At 37.5% G+C, this 19,644-nt stretch overlaps 1 protein-coding gene across 2 annotated transcripts in view; it reads left to right on the top strand.

Moving 5' to 3' along the window:
* Positions 1-19,644, top strand: part of TRPC6 (transient receptor potential cation channel subfamily C member 6) — a 126,731-nt gene that overhangs the window by 33,459 nt on the left and 73,628 nt on the right. The window contains exon 1 of one of the 2 annotated variants that reach the window (XM_087433630.1): positions 5,479-5,600. The exons of the other annotated variant lie outside the window; for it this stretch is intronic. Coding sequence (XP_087289756.1) covers positions 5,491-5,600 — 110 coding nt within the window. The 5' untranslated portion in view covers positions 5,479-5,490. Of the gene's footprint in view, positions 1-5,478; positions 5,601-19,644 lie in introns of those variants that run through there. 2 annotated transcript variants of the gene reach the window in all.

Genomic DNA, 19,644 nt, shown 5'->3' with positions numbered 1-19,644 from the left:
GCCCATTTTTTAATTGAGTTGGTAGTTTTTTTGTTGTTGAGATGCATGAGTTCTTTATATATTTTGGAGATTAAGCCCTTATCAGATGTATGGTTTGCAAATATCTTCTCCCAATTGTTAGATTGTCTTTTCATTTTGTTGATGGTTTCCTTTGCTGTGCAGAAGCTTTTTAGTCTGATGTAGTCCCATTTATTTACTTTTTCTATTGTTTCTCTTGCCCTGTCAGACATGGTGCTTGAAAATATGTTGCTAAGACCGATGTTGAAGAGCATACTGCCTATGTTTTCTTCTAGACGTTTCATAGTTTCAGGTCTTACATTCAAGTCTTTAATCCATTTGGAGTTAATTTTTGTGTATGGTGTAAGGTAAGGGTCTACTTTCATTTTTTTGCATGTGGCTATCCAGTTTTCCCAACACCATTTGTTGAAGAGACTTTCTTTTCTCCATTGTATGTTCTTGGCTCCTTTGTCAAAGATTAGCTGTCCATAGATGTGTGGGTTGATTTCTGGGCCTTCGATTCTATTCCATTGATCTGTATCTCTGTTTTTGTGCCAGTACCATGCTGTTTTGGTTACTATAGCTTTGTAGTATATTTTGAAATCAGGGAGTGTGATACCTCCAGCTTTGTTCTTTTTTCTCAGGATTCCTTTAGCTATTCGGGGTCTTTTGTTGTTCCATATAAATTTTAGGATTCTTTGTTCTATTTCTGTGAAAAGTGTTGTTGGAACTTTGATAGGGATTGCATTGAATCTATAGATGGCTTTAGGAAGTATGGACATCTTAACTATGTTAATTCTTCCAATCCAAGAGCACGGAATATCTTTCCATTTCTTTGTGTCTTCTTCAATTTCTTTCAGCAATGTTTTATAGTTTTCCGTGTACAGCTCTTTCACCTCTTTGGTTAAGTTTATTCCTAGGTATGTTATTCTTTTTGTTGCAATTGTAAATGGGATGGTATTCTTAATTTCTCTTTCTGCTACTTCGTTGTTAGTGTATAGAAATGCAACTGATTTTTGTATGTTGATTTTGTATCCTGCAAGTTTACCATATTCGTTTATTACTTCTAAAAGTTTTCTGGTGGATTCTTTAGGGTTTTCTATATATAAAATCATGTCATCTGCAAATAGTGACAGTTTCACTTCTTCCTTTCCAATTTGGATCCCTTTTATTTCTTTCTCTTGCCTGATTGCTCTGGCTAGGACTTCCAGTACTATGTTAAATAGGAATGGCGACAGTGGGCATCCTTGTCTGGTTCCTGTTCTTAGAGGGATAGCTTTCAGTTTTTCACCATTGAGGATGATATTAGCTGTGGGTTTGTCATATATGGTCTTTATTATGTTGAGGTACTTTCCTTCTATACCCATTTTATTGAGAGTTTTTATCATAAATGCATGCTGTATCTTGTCAAATGCTTTCTCTGCATCTATTGAGATGATCATGTGATTTTTATTCTTCATTTTATTAATGTGGTGTATCACGTTGATTGATTTGCGAATGTTAAACCATCCCTGCATACCTGGAATAATCCCACTTGATCATGGCTTATAATCATTTTAACGTATTGTTGTATGTGATTTGCTAGTATTTTGTTGAGGATTTTGGCATCGATCTTCATCAGTGATATTGGCCTGTAATTTTCTTTTTTTGTGTTGTCCTTGTCTGGTTTTGGTATCAGGGTAATGTCAGCTTCATAGAATGAGTTAGGGAGCTTCCCCCTCTCCTCAATTTTTTGGAAGAGTTTGAGAAGGATAGGTATTAAGTCTTCTTTGAATGTTTGGTAGAATTTACCAGGGAAGCCGTCTGGTCCTGGACTTTTATTTTTGGGGAGGTTTGTGATTACTGTTTCGATCTCCTTACTGGTGATTGGTCTATTCAAATTCTCTACTTCTTCTTGATCCAGTTTTGGAAGGTTGTATGATTCTAAGAATTTATCCATTTCTTCCAGATTGTCGAATTTGTTGGCATATAGCTTTTCATAGTATTCTCTTATAATCTTTTGTATTTCTGAGGTGTCTGTTGTAAATTCTCCTCTTTCATTTCTGATTTTACTTATTTGTGCCTTCTCTCTTTTTTTCTTGGTGAGTCTAGCCAAAGGTTTGTCAATTTTGTTTATCTTTTCAAAGAACCAGCTCTTGGTTTTATTAATTTTTTCTATTGTTTTTTTGGTCTCTATTGCATTTATTTCTGCTCTGATTTTTATTATTTCCCTTCTTCTACTGATTTGGGGCTTTGTTTGTTCTTCTTTTTCCAGTTCCTTTAGGTGCATTGTTAGATTGTTTATTTGAGATTTTTCTTGTTTTTTGAGATAGGCCTGTATTGCTATAAACTTCCCTCTTAGAACCACTTTTGCTGTATCCCATAAATTCTGGCATGTCATATTTTCATTTTCATTTGTTTCCAGGTATTTTATGATTTCATTTTTGATTTCTTCATTGACCCAGTCATTGTTCAGTAGCATTTTGTTTAATCTCCATGTATTTGTGGCTTTTCTGATTTTCTTCCTAAAGTTGATTTCTAGTTTCATACCGTTGTGGTCAGAAAAGATGCTTGGTATTATTTCAATCTTCTTAAATTTATGGAGACTTGTTTTGTGGCCTAATATGTGATCATTCCTGGAGAATGTTCCATGTGCATTTGAAAAGAATGTGTATTCTTCGGTTTTTGGATGGAATGCTCTGTATATATCTACTAGGTCCATGTGTTCTAGTGTGTCCTTTAAGGCCAATGTTTCCTTATTGATCTTCTGTTTGGATGATCTATCCGTTGGTGTAAGTGGAGTGTTAAAGTCCCCTACTATTATTGTGTTACTGTCTATTTCTGTTTTTATGTCTGTTAATAATTGCTTTATATATTTAGGTGCACCTACATTGGGTGCGTAGATATTTACAACTGTTATATCCTCTTGTTGGATGTTCCCCTGATCATTATGTAATGCCCTTCTTTGTCTCTTTTTACAGTTTTTGTTTTAAAGTCTATTTTGTCTGATATGAGTACTGCTACCCCAGCTTTCTTTTCATTGCCATTTGCATGGAGTATCTTTTTCCATCCCTTCACTTTCAGTTTGTGAGTGCCTTTAGGTCTGAAGTGTGTCTCTTGTATGCAGGATATATATGGGTTTTGTTTTTTTTCCAATCAGCCACCCTATCCCTTTTTATTGGAGCATTTAGTCCATTGACGTTTAAAGTAGCTATTGGTAAGTATGTACTTACTGCCATTTTGTAACTTTTTTTTCCTCAGTGTTTTAGTAGTCCTTCTCTGTTCCTTTCTTCTTCTATACAGAATTGATGGTCTCTTTAGTTTGACCTCTGTCTGCAAGCTCTACTCTTTAACTCCCCTCCTCCCTCCTTGTATGTTTTTGATATCATATCTAACCTCTTTTTTGTGCATTTGTATCCATTACCCTCTTATCATGGAAATAGATAATTTTTCCTGTTTGTGGTCTTCTCTTTTCCCCTTAAATCAGTCCCTTTAACATTTCTTGTAGTACTGGTTTCTTGGTGACAAACTCCTTTAATTTTTGCTTGTCTGGGAAATTTTTGATCTCTCCTTCCATTTTGAATGATCACCTTGCTGGGTAGAGTATTCTTGGCTGTAAGTTTTTTCCTTTTAGCACTTTAAATATATCGTGCCATTCTCTTCTAGCCTGTAAGGTTTCTGCTGAGAAGTCAGCTGATAGCCTTAAGGGGTTTCCTTTGTATGTAACTTGACTTTCTCTTGCGGCTTTTAGGATTCTCTCTTTATCTTTAATTCTGGACATTTTGATTATTATGTGCCTTGGTGTGGGACTCTTTGGGTTTATCTTGTTTGGGGCTCTCTGTGATTCCTGTACCTGGATGTCTGTTTCCTTCCTTAGGTTAGGGAAGTTTTCATCTATTATTTCTTGAAATAGATTCTCTGCCCCTTTGTCTCACTCTTCTCCTTCTGGGACACCTATAACACGGATGTTAGTGAGCTTGATGTTGTCCCAGAGGTCCCTTACACTGTCCTCACTCTTTTTAATTCTTTTCTCTTTTACCTGTTCAGCTTGGGTAATTTCTTCTAGTCTTTCGTCTAGCTCACAGATCCGTTCTTCTGTATCCTCTACTCTGCTTTTGAGTCCCTCTAGTGAATTTTTCATTTCCAGTATTGTATTCTTCAGTTCTGATTGGTTCTTTTTTATATCTTCCATTTCTTTGTTGACATTCTCACTGAGTTCATCTATTCTTCTCCCCAGATCAGTGAACATCCCTAACACTCTTAGTTTGAACTCTCTGTCGGGTAGGTTGCTCATTTCTGTTTCACTTAGTTCCTTTTCTGGGGTTTTGTCCTGTTCCCTTACTTGGAATGTATTCCTTTACCTCCTCATTTTGTCTCTTTCCCTGTGCTTGTGTCTACGTATTAGGTAGGTCAGCTACGTTTCCTGCTCTTGGATAGGTGACCTTATGTAAGTGATGGCTTAGAAGGCCTGCAGTGTGCTTCCCTCAGTTCTCAATGTTCCAGGGGTGACCCCTATGTGGGCTACGTGTGTCCTTCTGTTGTGGCCTGTTTGCTCTCCCTGTAGGCACCCAGGGAGGCCGAGTTATGCTCCTGGCCAGCTGTTGTAATGCTCAGCTGCTTGTAGTTGTTGTGAGCCCTTCAGTCTCTTTATCAGCTGTGGGGAGCACCAGCACAGTTGGCTGCAAGTTCTAATACCACATTTGTGTTGCAGTATTTCTTTTTTTTTTTTTTTAAATGTTTATTTATTTATTTTTTCCCCCAAAGCCCCAGTAGATAGTTGTATGTCACAGCTGCACATCCTTCCAGTTGCTGTATGTGGGACGCGGCCTCAGCACGGCCGGACAAGCGGTGCGTCCGTGCACGCCCGGGATCCGAACCCAGGCCGCCAGCAGCAGAGCGCGCACACTTAACCACTAAGCCATGGGACCGGCCCCAGTATTTCTTTTAAGTGAGTAGGCCCCCAGCGTGGCAGGTTGTTAGGCTCAGGGCCTTACAATTGCTATAAGCCTTCAGCCTTTAGGTCTCTTGTCAGCTCTCTGAGGATTGCAGCTGGGTGGGGCTGGCCTCAGGCGTGGGAGCACCCAATTGTTTCAGGCTTTTGAAGGTGGGGCAAACCTCCTATGTGGGTCTTTGAGAAGCACCAGTCTTCTGCAGCTGACAAGCCCTGCTGCCCAGAGGACCACACACACAGTCAACACAGTCCTGCCCTGTGTGCAAGCCCCGACCTCCTGAAGTGGATCCAGTCTCTCCACGGCGGGAGCCCCACACACTCCACCACCGCCGCACACTCTCCACCTGCTCCTTGTGCACACCCTGCCCCACTGATGTCGGCTCAGTTGCCAGGCTGCAGAGAATCCAGTCACCAATCTATGCAGGCCCACAAGTTGCCTGAGGGCTTGTTGTTGGGTGGGGCCAGTCTCTAGGGTGGGCTGCCTGCCCTGGCTGAGCTGGATTAAATCGGTGCTCTAGTGGGTGGGGCAGACCCTGGGTTAGCAGGCCTCAGGGAGAACTCCAATGGCGTCTGTGTCAGCACGCCCACACCAGGCCACAACAATGGCCACCGCCAATGTCCCAGTCCCTGGAGAGGTCTCACCTCTCACCGAGATGCACTCAGGGCCTATTAGGTGAGTCTCTTTTCACCAAAGCACTATGCACCTTTCTTTCTGGTGATTTTAGGTTGCTTTCTGAAACCGGTGAGTTTGCGCGTGGGCCCTTTAAGAGCCGGTTTTAATGTCTTTGTGAACCAGCTTTTCTGGGGGTACTCCTCAACGCTTTAGTAGCAGGCAAAGTCAGATATTATGCCACTCATCTCGATTGTGCTGGGTCCACAAATGCCCACAGCGGGGCTGCTCCCCGGCTCGGGCCCTGCTCCTCCAGGGAGGGCTACATAGCTGTGGGTGGCTCCTGGGTGGCCGTGAGGTCCTGTGGCTTGCGAAGGCAGCGTTTTTTTCTCTCCAGAAGGGAGTTTCTGCCTCTTCTACCTCAGTTAGGAGTGTCTGTTGTTGCAGGAGTTCCTCTTATCCAGTTTTCAGTTCTGTCTCAGGGGTAATTTTTCCACGAGTAGTTGTAAATTGGCTGTGTCCGCGGGAGGAGGTGAGTTCAGAGTCTGCCTACGCCGCCATCTTGACTCCTCTCCCTTTTCTTAATTTCTTACAGGTAGTTTGTTGTTAGTGTATAGAAATGCAACCGATTTTTGTATATTGGTTTTGTATCCTGCAACTTTACTGAATTCATTTATTAGTTCTATCATTTTTTTGGTGGAGTCTTTAGAGCTTTATATATATAAGATCATGTTTAGCTTGATTACAACAGATACCATAAAAATACAAAGGATCATAAGACACTACTATGAACAATTACATGCCAGCAAATTGGATAATATGAAAGAAATGGATAAATTCCTAGAAACATACAAGCTACCAAGTCTGAATCATGAATAAACTGAAAATCTGAGCATACCAATACCAAGTAGGGAGATTGATTCAGTAATCAAAAATCTCCCAAGAAAGAAAAGTCCAGGACTACATGGCTTCACTGGTGAGTTCTACCAAACATTTAAAGAAAAACTGATACCAATCCTTCTCAAACTCTTCCAAAAAATTGAAGATGAAGAAACACTGCCCAACTCATATTTTGAGGCTGAATTACCCTGATACCAAAGCCAGACAAGGATAAGAAAATTACTGGCCAATATCCCTGATGAACAATGATGCAAAAATCCTCCACAAAATATTAGCAAACTGAGTTCAGTAGCACATTAAAAAGATCATACACCATGATCAAGTGGGATTTATTCCTGGGATGCAAGGATGGTCCTATATATGCAAATCAATAAATACGATACACCACATTAACAAAATGAAAGATAAAAAACATGATCATCTCAATAGATGCAGAAAAAGCATTTGATAAAATTGAACATCTGTTCATGATAAAGACTCTCAACAAATTAGGTATAGAAAGAACGTACCTCAACAAAATAAAGGCCATATATGACAAGCCCACAGTAACATCATACTGAATGGTATAAAGCTGAAAGCTTTTCCTTTAAGATCAGGAACAAGATAAGGGTGCCCACTCTTGCCACTTCTATTTGACATAGTTCTGGAAGTTCTAGTCAGAACAATCAGGCGCGAAAAAGAAATAAAAAGCTTTTAAAATAAGCTTTTCTCTTATTTTTACATATTTTTAGTGACGTATTGGAATATACAAGAAAGCAGTGCTTTGAGTATGGTATAAAATTTAAATTATTTAAGACTAGTTTTTTAAAATTAATTTGAAGTGCTATTACAAATAAAAAGGAAAAATTGGGGGAAGATTGTCAATTATTTTTCTACAAACTTCTAAAGAAATTTGTATTCTTTAGGCCTATCCTCTACCCAAAACATGCTTGCTCTCACAATCAAGGATTTCCTAAAAGCCTAAATATACTACCACAACTTACTTAGCTAAGACAACGTGAAGGGACATTTTATTTCCCTGCACAATGCTGTGACTAATTCAGATAATATCCAAAACAGTGAATATTAGAGATTTATAAGGGCTCCGAGTTGTGTGTGTGGGTGTGTGGGGGGGTGTGTGGTAGAGAGAAAGAGAGAAAACAGCTATTAGGGAGTCATTTAATTTTAACATCAGGTGTTTATTTTTTGAAAACATATATAATATTCAAAAAGCAAAAGTATCCACCAGTGCCCACCTTCCCATGCATGGAACTCCAAATATGTTTTCCCCTCCTTGAGATACTTTCACCTCTCCTCTCAAGACACCAAGTATGCAGTGAACGAGTAGCTGGAATATAAATATAGTGGAAAGGAAGAAGTAAAATATGGTCACATAAGATCAATAAATAATTCCTTTATTTTATGATATATCCTTCTTTTTTATCAAACTGTTGAATAAATCAGGTGTATTTCTGGGCTTTGAGTTCTGTTTAATTTTATATCTTACCTGCTCTTTAATCATTTCAGGTGATTAAAGCAGACATATGTAGCATTATGTTCCTCCTACTGGTAGACCTTTCTCCTGATCTGAACATCACATCATCCTTTTTTAAGAGAACTAGGGGGGCCGGCCCCATGGCGTAGCGGTTAAGTGCGCGTGCTCTGCTGCTGGTGGCCCGGGGTTCGGATCCCAGGTGCGCACCGATGCACCCCTTGTCAAGACATGCTGTGGCAACGTCCCATATAAAGTGGAGGAAGATGGGCACGGATGTTAGCCCAGGGCCAGTCTTCCTCAGCAAAAAGAGGAGGATTGACATAGATGTTAGCTCAGGGCTGATCTTCCTCACACACACACAAAAAAAAGACAGCTAGGTTGTCCTTTAATAAAAAATAATATTAATATTTGAGGATTGACATAGATGTTAGCTCAGGGCTGATCTTCCTCACACACACACACAAAAAAAAGACAACTAGGTTGTCCTTTAATAAAAAATAATATTAATATTTGAGCATGAAGCCAATCAGAAAATATAGAAAGGTAATAAGGGAAAATTTCAACCTCTCCGCATAAGTCCTACTCTCAGCATTACTCCCCAGAGTTACCCACTGATATTTCTTTGTGTGTCCTTTCAGAAAATGTCTATCCATGTGCAACCTTATGTATATGTATTCTTTTTACAAAGCAAAATTGGATTATTTCTTCATGCTTTTCTATACTGTGATTTTTTTCACTCAATAGTATGTGTATTTTATAGAATCTTGCATTTTATTAACTATAGATTTATTCCATTCTTCCTAGTAGCTGCATTGTATTTCATTGTATGGAAATAATTTCTAAAAAGTTTTTAGTAGTTATTTCATCTCAGTCTTCTTTTTATAAGTAAGCATTATTTTTTATGGATGCAGCATCTCCTGCAGTGGAAAGGGTATGGGCTTTGCCATCACACAGAATTACAATCTAACTTTGTTTAAATGGCTTGGTTAAATCGGTTAAATCCTTGGAAAAACTAGTTAACATCTTTAAATCTCACTTTTCTCATCTGTGATATAAGTATAATACCTGTTTTTTTAGGCTGTTTGGAAGATTAAAGGAGGTGGTAAATTTTAAATGCCTAGTGTATAGTACAGAAAGAGAAGGAAGGCAAGAACTATATTTCAAAAAGCCTACTTTGTTGAAGTTCACTTGGATTATTGTTGGTTTTATAGAAGTCCTATTTTTGCCCCACTGAAATAATAGCTTCAGTGTACATGGCAAGACTTCCATGCTCCAAACAGGCTTAAGGAATCTTAAAGTTTTAATTGGCATCTCCTAGAGATAGTTTGTATGTGAGAAGTATATGTGAATATACTTGAATGTGGCATGTTTATTGACATAGTTCCATTTCGGTGTTGGAATTGGCTAGTAGTCTCATCTTAGTGTCTTTTAGTTTTCTGTATAATCCTGAATATTGGAAATTAATGAGTAGGAGGAGAAAGGCAGCAGGCTAGAAGCATATGGTGCCTACTGAGACCAAAGGAAATATAACTATGTGTATACTTGTTCCCTTCTCTGTGTCCCTTTGTTAGTGTATGTCTGGCTTTTGAGCAGTCTCTTATGACACAAGTCTGAAACACTCACAGAAAGATTACCACCTGGTTGTCTGTTAGGATTGTCTGTGTTCTGTACAAGGTTTCTGATAATTCACTGCTTTCTAAATTACCGACAGGAAGAGACACATGACTGAGATATAACAGAAATTGATGGTCCCCTGGACGTATGCTTGGCACAACCTGTAGGGACCATAAGTTCTCCTAAGTTTGAAACAAGGAAGTTTTGGGGATTCATAAATCAGGTACTAGAATCCTGAATAATGTTCTTGGCAGCAGAGCTTTTGTGCCGTGCCGTCCATCTAATGCACACTTTGGAGAACTCGAGCTGCTTTGTTAGTTCCCATATCAAAAAGGAAAATTTTACTATGTTAATGTTTATGAGCACTTGGGAATCTTAGGGCCCACCTAGCTCCTAGGTATAAAGATACTTTGGGGATATTGAGAACACTGGATGTACAAGGCCTTTGTGAGTCTCTTTCTTTGGTGTCTCTCCACCTGGGACCACAGCCTTGAGACACTATTTTATTTCTCTTCTCTTATTTATTCATTCAATCATTTATTTATTTATTTGGCAACACTTTTATGCTCACAATTGCAACCCAGTGTTTAGATCCAAGTTCCTGCCCTTGAAGCCTACATTTTAATGGGGGAAATTGGACAAATACAAAAGCTAAGGAACCAAAGTAATTTTAGAGAATGGTTAAGTATTATTTCAGGAAAATAAAATTGTGCAGTGGGATATAATATGATAGAATGGAGAGGTGCTTTAGCTAGGCTGTGCAAGGAAGTACTGTCTGAGGATCAGAGAGCTCATGATGGGATTGAGGCAACTATATGTAGATCTGGAGAGACGATCATTCAGGGGAGAATAGAGAGACCCAGAAACGGCAATGGGGCTGGCATATTCCAGGAACAGCAATTGTCGCTGACAAAGCCAGTGTCTTCAGAGCAGAGTAGAAGATGGGAGAAGTGTGAGCCATGTATAATCAGACCGGTCGTTACATATTTGATTTTCTTTCCTGGTCTGCCTTGGAAAGAGTTTGACACTACTTGATTGCAATAGGAAACTATTAGAGTTTGTTTGTCTTTTACCAAAATAAATATACAGTCTGATTTTATATTGTGAGGAAATATTTTGACCTCTGTGTAGGGGACAAGAATGGATGTAGAGACCAGCTGGGGTGTTATTGTAGGAGACCTGGTGATGGAGGCTTAGACCAGGATTTTAGAAGCAGACTCACTGATAAGTATTGGATTCCAAATATATTTTGGAAGTAGAACCAATAAGAAACTTATTGATATATAGATATTAGATGTAGGGAAAAGACAGAGATTAAGGACTACTCCAAGATTTCTGGCCTAAGGTGGATGGAGGAGCCATTTGCTGAGTTAAGGAAGACTGAGAAACAGGAAAAAAATAGAATATAAGAGTACTATTTTGGTCATATTTAATTTTAGATGCCTATTAGGCATCAGAACCTAGGATCAATAAGTCTGAAACTCAGGGATGAGGCCAGATCTGGGGATATTGATTTGAATTTTAATGCCAGATAATGGGTGAACTCTTCTAAGAAGCGAGTGGAAACACAGAAGAGAAGGAAACCAGGACAAGAGCCCTGGTTAATCTAACATTTAGAGGTCAGGCAGAGGAGGAGGAACTGAAAAGGAAAAGCTAGTAAGATAGGAGAACAGGGGAATTTGGCATCTCAAGAGCCTAGAGAAAATAAATCTTTCAAGAAGGAGGAAGTACTTTTTGTGTCATTGATGCTGCGACAAAAGCGCAACGGGAATAGATGGATTGACTGTTGAATTTTCAAGACAGAAGTCAATAGCAACCTTGATAAAAAGTGTTCAGCGGAATAATAAGTACAAAATCCTGATTAGAATAAGTTGAGGAGAGTATAAGTTTGAGAAGATGGAGACAAGAGGTCTATACAAGACTTTTGGAAACTTTTGCTATCTAGGGGCAGTTTTTTTGAACCAAACTTCCACTGCTCGCCTCTTGCCTCTATTAATCTGCTGAGAATACAGTAAATGCGTGATTACTGACCCTTTTGGGACCAGTAGTTAATAATTGGAGGGGTGAATTGAAGCAGGGAATTATGAATAGCTTATACTTTAACTTAAAACATACATTAAGATTGATTCACCAATATTTTGATGTAGTGCCAAGGTTTTTCCTTGAGCATATTCAAGACTCAGGGTCACTGATTGGTGCTTCATGTTTTTATCCTATCAATCACACTAAAATGCATAATTTTTTATTTGTAGTATCAATTTTTTTAATGTAGAGTAAGAAGTTAAAAACTCCTCCAAAGAAATCTGAGTATAGGATTCTTCTAGATTTTTATGATTTTCCATCTTAAAGTTGTTTCACTCAATCTAATTGTTACAACATTCTTTTTTTTCTTAATAGACTCTCCCTTATCAAGTCTTCCCTAAGTATCCAAATTACTCTTCATAGAATTGACTTCTCATTTTACATTCCTATTCTATTAATAAACATATGTAACCTATTTTTATTGAGCTGTTGGAGCAGATGTACCAGGTACACTAGCCACAAGCACTCAGCGTGCTAAGAGCATCAGCAAGTTTGTCTTGCAAGCGGAGAACATTGGTTAATCTAGGGGTTAGATTTTATTTTATTTTATTTAAGAGAGTATCTTGTATATGGTCGTTGGATTGTGCCTTTAAATTGAAGAATTTGGATATATTAAAGAATGTAAGGATTTGGATTTCTACTAAAATCTTTGTGGTTTCATGTATGTAAATTTCATGTGTTTGTGAAAGAATGGCAACATTAAAAACAATTAATGTTTGAGGAATGATAATAACTATATTTTTGTTCTCATTCTTTATTGAGAGTCGTATTGCATACATAGAAAAATAAATAAAACATGCATATACAGTTTAATAATAATTGTAAAATGAACTCATGTAACCAATGCCAAGGTCAAGAAACACCACGTTGCCAAAACCCAGGAGACTCCCATGGACCTCTTTCCAACCTGACTTTTGTAATGACCGTTTCTCTGTTTACCACCTGTGTATTTATCCTCCAAACAATGTACTGTGTTTGAACTTTATGTAAATGGATCATGCCATTTGTATTCTTTTCTTTTTTTCTTAATTTGCTCACATTATAATTTTGAGATTCATCAATTTGCTGCTAGCTCTAGTTCATTCATTTTCATTACTGTATGGTATCCCATTGTATAAATATACCATAATTTATTTGTCCATTCTATTATTGATAGATATTTGTAGATTTAATAGTCTAGGTTATCTGCAAATAGTCTAGGGATATCTACAAATATATATTTGTAGACATAATAGCCTAGGTTTAGACTATTAGACTATTTAGACTATTATAAACAATGCTGCTATAAACATTCTTATATGTATATGTTGGTGCATGTTTATTTGAGTTGCTATAAGGCTGCACTGTCAACTATGGAAAGCACTAGATAGTGACAACTTAAATTTAAATTAGTTAAGATTAAATAAAATTAAAAATTCAGTCCCTCAATAGTGTTAGCCATATTTCAAGTGTTTAATAGCTACATGTGACTACCAGCAATAGTATTGGACAGCACCAATTATAAAACATTTCCATCACTCCAGAAAGTTCTGTTGGGCAGGCCCACTCTAGGGTCCATACCTAGGAGTGGAATTGTTAGGACCTGGGATAGACATATCTTCAACCTTACCAGATAATGCCAAACTGTTTTTCAAACTGGTTTATATTCCACTTAACAGCTCATGAATATCCCACTCCTAACTCTTCTACGTCCTCAACAACACACGGCTTAGGTATTGCATTAGTCTGCTAGGGCTGCTGTAACAAAGTACCTCAAACTGGGTGGCTTAAACAACAGAAAGTTATTGTCTTACAGATCTGGAGGCTAGAAGTCAGATCAAATTGTCAGCAGGCTTGGTTCCTTTCAAGGCTGTGAGGGAAGGATCTGTTCCAGGCTTCTCTCCTTGGCTTGTGGATGACCGTCTTCTCCCAGTATGTGTCTCTGGGTCCAAATTTACCATTTTTATAAGGACATCAGTCATATCAGATGAGAGCCCACCGTAATGCCTCATTTTAACTTGATTACCTTTGTAAAGACTCTGTTTCCAAATAAAGTCACATTCTGAGGTATGAGGGGTTAGAACTTCAACATTTGAATTTGGAGGAGAGGGGCACAATTCAGCCCATAACAGATATTTTAGATGTCTTGATATTTGCAAATCTGGTAGAAGTGAAATGGTATTGAATTGTAATTTAATTTTATCTCCCTTGATGACTACAGAGGTTGAGCACATTTTTTCATGTATCTATTGCCTGTTTGGTAATCCTCTTTTTTTTAAGTACCTGGTCAAGGTTTTTACCCTTTTTTTCTATTAGGCTGCCTACTTTTTCCATATTGCTTAATAGGAGTTCTTTTACTATTCTGGGCACTAGTGCTTTTTTGATTATAGATGTTCCAGTTATGTTCACCTACTCTGTAGCTGGCTTTTACTTATTTTTTTAAATAAAAATAAGTTCTTAGGGGGCCAGCCCCGTGGCCAAGTGGTTAAAGTTCTGCGCGCTCCACTTTGGCGGTGCAGGATTTGCAGGTTTGGGTCCCGGGCGAGGACCTGCTCCACTCATCAGCCATGCTGTGGAGGCATCCCACATACAAAATAGAGGAAGATTGGCACAGGTGTTAGCTCAGGGCTAATCTTCCTCAAGCAAAAAAAGAGGAAATATTGGGAACGGATGTTAGCCCAGGGCAAATCTTCCTCATCAAAATAAATAAATAAGTTCTTAAATTTAACCTATCTTGTTTAGTAAAAATTTCCTTTATGATTGGTAGTTTTTGTGTCTGGTTAAGAAATCCTTCCTTACCCTGAGGTTATGAACATTTTTTTCCTTCCAAAATCCTTTTAGTTTTGTTTCTCTCATTTAGGTCATTTTTCTACCAAGGATTGCTTTTTGTTTATGTTAGGTAGGGGTAAAATTTTTTTTTTTCAATAAAGAAAACCAATTTTCTCAGCATCACTTATTGAAAATTCTGTTCTTTCTCCAAAAATCTGTACTATTATCCCTGCTATATAAAAAACGTCCACAGGTCTGTTTATACTACTTTATTTTGTTCTTTTGGTCTGTTTTTATACTACTATATCCATATTACACTTTATTTCAAAAGCCTTGCAATAAGTATTATCTGAAAGGGTAAGTCTTTCTAACTTGTTCTTTTTCTTCAAGAGTTTCTCAGCTACGATTGGCTCTTTGCATTTCCTAGTTTTTTATAGCTATATTTTGTCAGACTAAGTTCCCTTCTATTCCTGGTTTGCTAAGAGAGTTCGCCTTTTTTTTTTTTAGTCATAAATAGAAGTTGAATTTTATCAAAAACTTTTCCTGCAGCTGCACTTTACTTTTTTGAAAATCCCAAATGATGTGCTAGATGCTTTATATATGTCATGTCTAATCCTCACATGAGTTTTGCAAAGTATTACTCTTCCCATCTTGTAAATGAAAAAACCAAAGCTCAGAAAGGCTAAGTAGCTTGCCCACAATTTTAGATACTAAGCAAAAGAGCAAGGGTTCAAATTCAGGTTTCTCTGGCCACTTCATTCACTCATTCATTAATTTGTGCATGTATTAATTCAATAAGTTGTTACTGAGGAACCTCTATGTTTCCTTGAAATCTTTGCGGTTGCTACCTTTATCTCCTTATCACCTGAGTCTGAGTATAAAGAGTTCTAAAATGTGATGCTAAATCCATCACTTTTCTATTTCCTGTTGAACTCAATTTATCTTCACTTTCTCTCTTCTTTATTGCCCTATTCATAGAATCAAACAAGCTGATAGTCACAGGCAAACAAATAAACGGAGGGCCCATCTGTGTGAAAACTGGATGGCACTAGGCATGCTACAAGGGAAAATGGGTCAGATAAAATTGATGCCTATATTTAGTAGCTGATGTAAAAAATAAAGTCCATCTCAGTAGAATAAGGCAAATGGAGAGATGTAGTAGTTAAGGGAAGAAAAAAATGATAAAGGCCTCCATTATCTACTTAAACATTATTTTAAGTAATGGTGAAAAATTTATAACATGTTAGCTAAACTATAAGAAATGTACTGGGGCTGAATGAGTGCTGAATGAATAAGCTGGATGAGTCCTTTATCCAGCTGCTTGGTTTTCATCATCAGACTCTGTGGTATGATTAACAGAGTGTTGGATTAGCAGTCAAAAGACTCAGGCATACTATTAGACACTACATCTCAAGAAAGATATTTTATAGATTATAAATCAGAGACCACTATGCCTTGTAAACATATCAATTTTGTTTTTTCAAATATGGTGGCAATATTGCGGGTACTTATACATGATGTGTATGTGTATAAAGACTAGTACGGACCTATGTCTCATTTAGAATCATAACTCTTATAGGAATCACATACATAAAAGGTCTAGCTCATCTTCATGAATCAAACCCCATGAATTCCTAAGATGCTATTTGATAGGACGGACTTTCTATAGACAGCAGGTTACTGGTGCCCTCACTCCATTCCTTGAGAAGTTCAAAAAGTATCAAGTAATTTGAAGACCACTAGGCAAATATCTGCTTTCTATATTACTTTATGGCATTGGACATTGATGTGTGGGGTCTAGATAAGCTAATAATTTGACTTTCCATCAAACATTTCTCTTCTTAAGTCTAAATATGTCATTTATTGAAAATAACTGTGTATGGTTCATTGGATATGAGTTAATTTACAGCAAGATTTGAACAAAGTGAATTCCCACAGCATTTTATAGGATCTCAGTGATTTAGTTGGCATCAAATCTAAATTTTGAAAAACTTTTATTGAGTTATAAATTACATACAATAAAATTCACCCTTCTTAAGCATACAGTTCAGCAAGTTTTGGCAAATGTATGTAGTCATGAAACCACCACCAAAATCAATATATAGAACACTTTGTCACCCCCAAATTTCTCACTTATCTCTTGGCAGGAACTTCCCTCTCTTGATCCCACTCCCTGTAACCACTGACCTATTTTTAGTCCCTATAATTTTGCCTTTTCTAGAATGTCACACAAATGGAATCACACATATGTTTTGTTTCTGGCTTCTTTAGCTCAGCAGAATGTTTTTGAGGTATATCCATGTTATTGCATGTCTCAATAGCTCATTCATTTTTATTGATGAGCAGTATTTCATTGGGTGGATATGCCATAATTTGTTTGTTCATTCACCAGTTAATGGACATTTGAACTGTTCCAGGTTTTTTTGATTATGAGTGAAGTTGCTATGGACATTTGCATATAGATATTTGTGTAAATATATACTTTCATTTGTCTTGGAGTAGGCTTGCTGGGTCATAGGGTACATGGAGGTTTAACTTTACAAGAAACTGCCAAAGTGCTTTTCAAAGTGGCTGTATCGTTTTACATTCCTAACAGCAATGTGTGAATTCCAGATCCTCCACACCCTTGACAAACCTGGTATTGTCAATCCTTTTAATTATCCATTTGATGATTAATTAGGTTGAGCTTCTTTTCAGGTGCCTATTGGCCATTTGTATATTTACTTTGTTGATGTATCTTTTAAATCTTTTGTCCATTTTTTTGGATTGTTTGTCTTATTGAGTTGCAAGAGTTCTTTATATATTCTGTATACAAGGTCTTTATCACATATGTGTTTTGGAAATATTTTCTGCCTGTCTGCCGTTTGTCTTTCCATTTTATGTGTGTCTATCAAAGAGCAAAAGTTTTTAATTTTGATGAAGTATAGTTTATCAATGTTTTAATGGTTTCAGGCTATCTAAGAAATCTTTGTCTAATCTAAAGTCACGAAGATTTTCTCATATGTTTTCTTCTAAATGTTTTCTTCTCATATGTTTATCTCTTATGTTGAGGTCTAACGTCCATAGCATGTTATTCTATTTAGGATCATCTTTCATTTCCTTTTTCTAATCATTTATAATTATACATATATCACATTCACTAAGCGTAATGGTAGCTTATATAAATCTAGCTATAGAGACTTGTTCAAAATTTGTTAAACACTTTATTTACTGGCCTCAATAGCAAAATATTTTTACTTTGTGTGTGTGTGTGTGTGAGGAAGATCAGCCCTGAGCTAACATCTGCCAATCCTCCTCTTTTTTTTCTGCTGAGGAAGACAGGCCCTGGGCTAACATCCGTGCCTATCTTCCTCCACTTTCTATAGGATGCTGCCACAGCATGGCTTGCCAAGCGGTGCATCAGTGCGCGCCCGGGATCTGAACCAGCGAACCCCGGGCCGCTGCAGCGGAGCGCACGCACTTAACCACTTGCGCCACTGGACCGGACCCAAATATTTTTACTTTTTAGTAGACACTATTCTCTCTTTAGTTTTGTTTTGTGCTTTTCTGAGTAGTGTGACTTTTTAGGACTCATAATAAAGGATTTAAATTTTAGATAATGAAGCGCTCACTCAAGGTAAAACTCATGATTACAGGCATCATTTGGTTTGTGAATATCAGCTGGGTTTCACTGTCGACTTTAGTAGTGATTATCAGCCGGTTGAAATCAGTATTTACACAAGACAAACTTGCAAAACTACCCAACAGACTAGATCTGTCTCAGTAAGAAGAGTTTTTAGGTTTTCATTTAAGGGCACTATCTTCATCAGTGGAACTGTATACAGTGACCAATTTACATTTTTTCAGTCATAAGGAGTTAGTTGGCACCCTATTTATGATTGATTCCAGTATTAATTTATTACCTATTAAATGAGTGCCCCAGGCAGGCGCCCAACAGATTCTGCACTTCTATTTGACTTTGTATCCCAGCTGATTGTGTCCTTGAATTACGATAGTCAAGACATTAGAGACCAAGACACTAGACACTAGAGACAATCAATAAACTAGATAAAATAATGGTTCGAATTTCAGTTCTTTTAAGAGTTTATTTAGGGATCTGTCTTCTTTTCCAATAGAGCATCCATCAACCAGTCTACCAGTAACATTTTAGACTTGACGATTGCTGATCTCAATCTGAATTGTCCAAGAGTTGCCTGATATTTCCAGATAGTCCAGACTTCCACACTTGGTATATTTTTCAAGATAATAGAAACTACGTGAGTGGTTCTTAGTTGGAGGAGTTCTGCTTAAGGTCCTCCCTGTAGGCCATTTGAGAACACATTGTCGTTAACAATGCTAAACATGCATGTATGTTAACACGCTCTGAACTTTAGTTCTTAAATTATTGAGAATAGTGATAGGATAATGCTGGTTTTCTCCAGCACTGAATGGCAATTGGAAAAGGCATTCTCCAGCCCAACATCCTCCAAGGTGTTTCACAGTCCTTGGCAAAAGCAGGCATAAGTGGAGCCCCCAATCAGAAATTGCGCATGAAGAATTCCCTCATCATATTCCATCCATTCAGCCCGCCTCTGGCCTAAGCTTTCTGTCTTGTATAGATTATGAGAAACACAGTTACTTTTACATATGGCAACACAGTTAAACAAGATTGAATTCCAATATACTCCAAACATATATGATAAATGCGGGCATTTAACACTATATAAGCCTGGGAAAAATGCATATGATAAAAAATTTTTAAAAAAATATGTACTGTGAAGAATACTACATCTTTCCTTTCTTTCATGTATTTAAGAATAATAAAAATTAAAAAGATAACTGCTTTGAGTGCCTAAATCTACTTAGTTCTCAAACTATTCCTTAGACTCTGCATTGTTTTTGTTTCCTCATCTGCTCTTGATCTGCTCATACCCTTTACACAGCAGCTGGAGGGCAGAGGCCTTAGGCAGTCTTATATGTGCCTACCCCATGGTGTTGCCTCATTTCCACTGCTGATAATTGTTTCAGCATTTCTTAGAAAATAGAAAGTTTTACGCATGTGCATTGCTCAGTGCTAAGAGAAACTAAAGAAGTTTTGAATAATTTTTTGATCTTCTTGTATAACTCACTCAATTCCTTGCTATATTTTGACATAACTGGAGGCTTAAAAAATGATTTAGCATTTCAAATTTATAATTAATCACAGAACAAAAATAAATGATCCCATTGAAACTTCCATGATTGACTCCGAATGGCTGTTGCCTTCACCACCTGCCAATTTCTCAGCATTGATGCACCTAGTCTGTAATA

The sequence above is a fragment of the Ceratotherium simum genome, chromosome 7, assembly GCF_057802395.1.
Source record: "Ceratotherium simum simum isolate JZ-2026a chromosome 7, ASM5780239v1, whole genome shotgun sequence".
Lineage (NCBI taxonomy): Eukaryota > Metazoa > Chordata > Mammalia > Perissodactyla > Rhinocerotidae > Ceratotherium > Ceratotherium simum.
The sequence above is the reverse complement of the archived record's forward strand: the minus strand, read 5'-3'. Positions and strand labels throughout refer to the sequence as shown.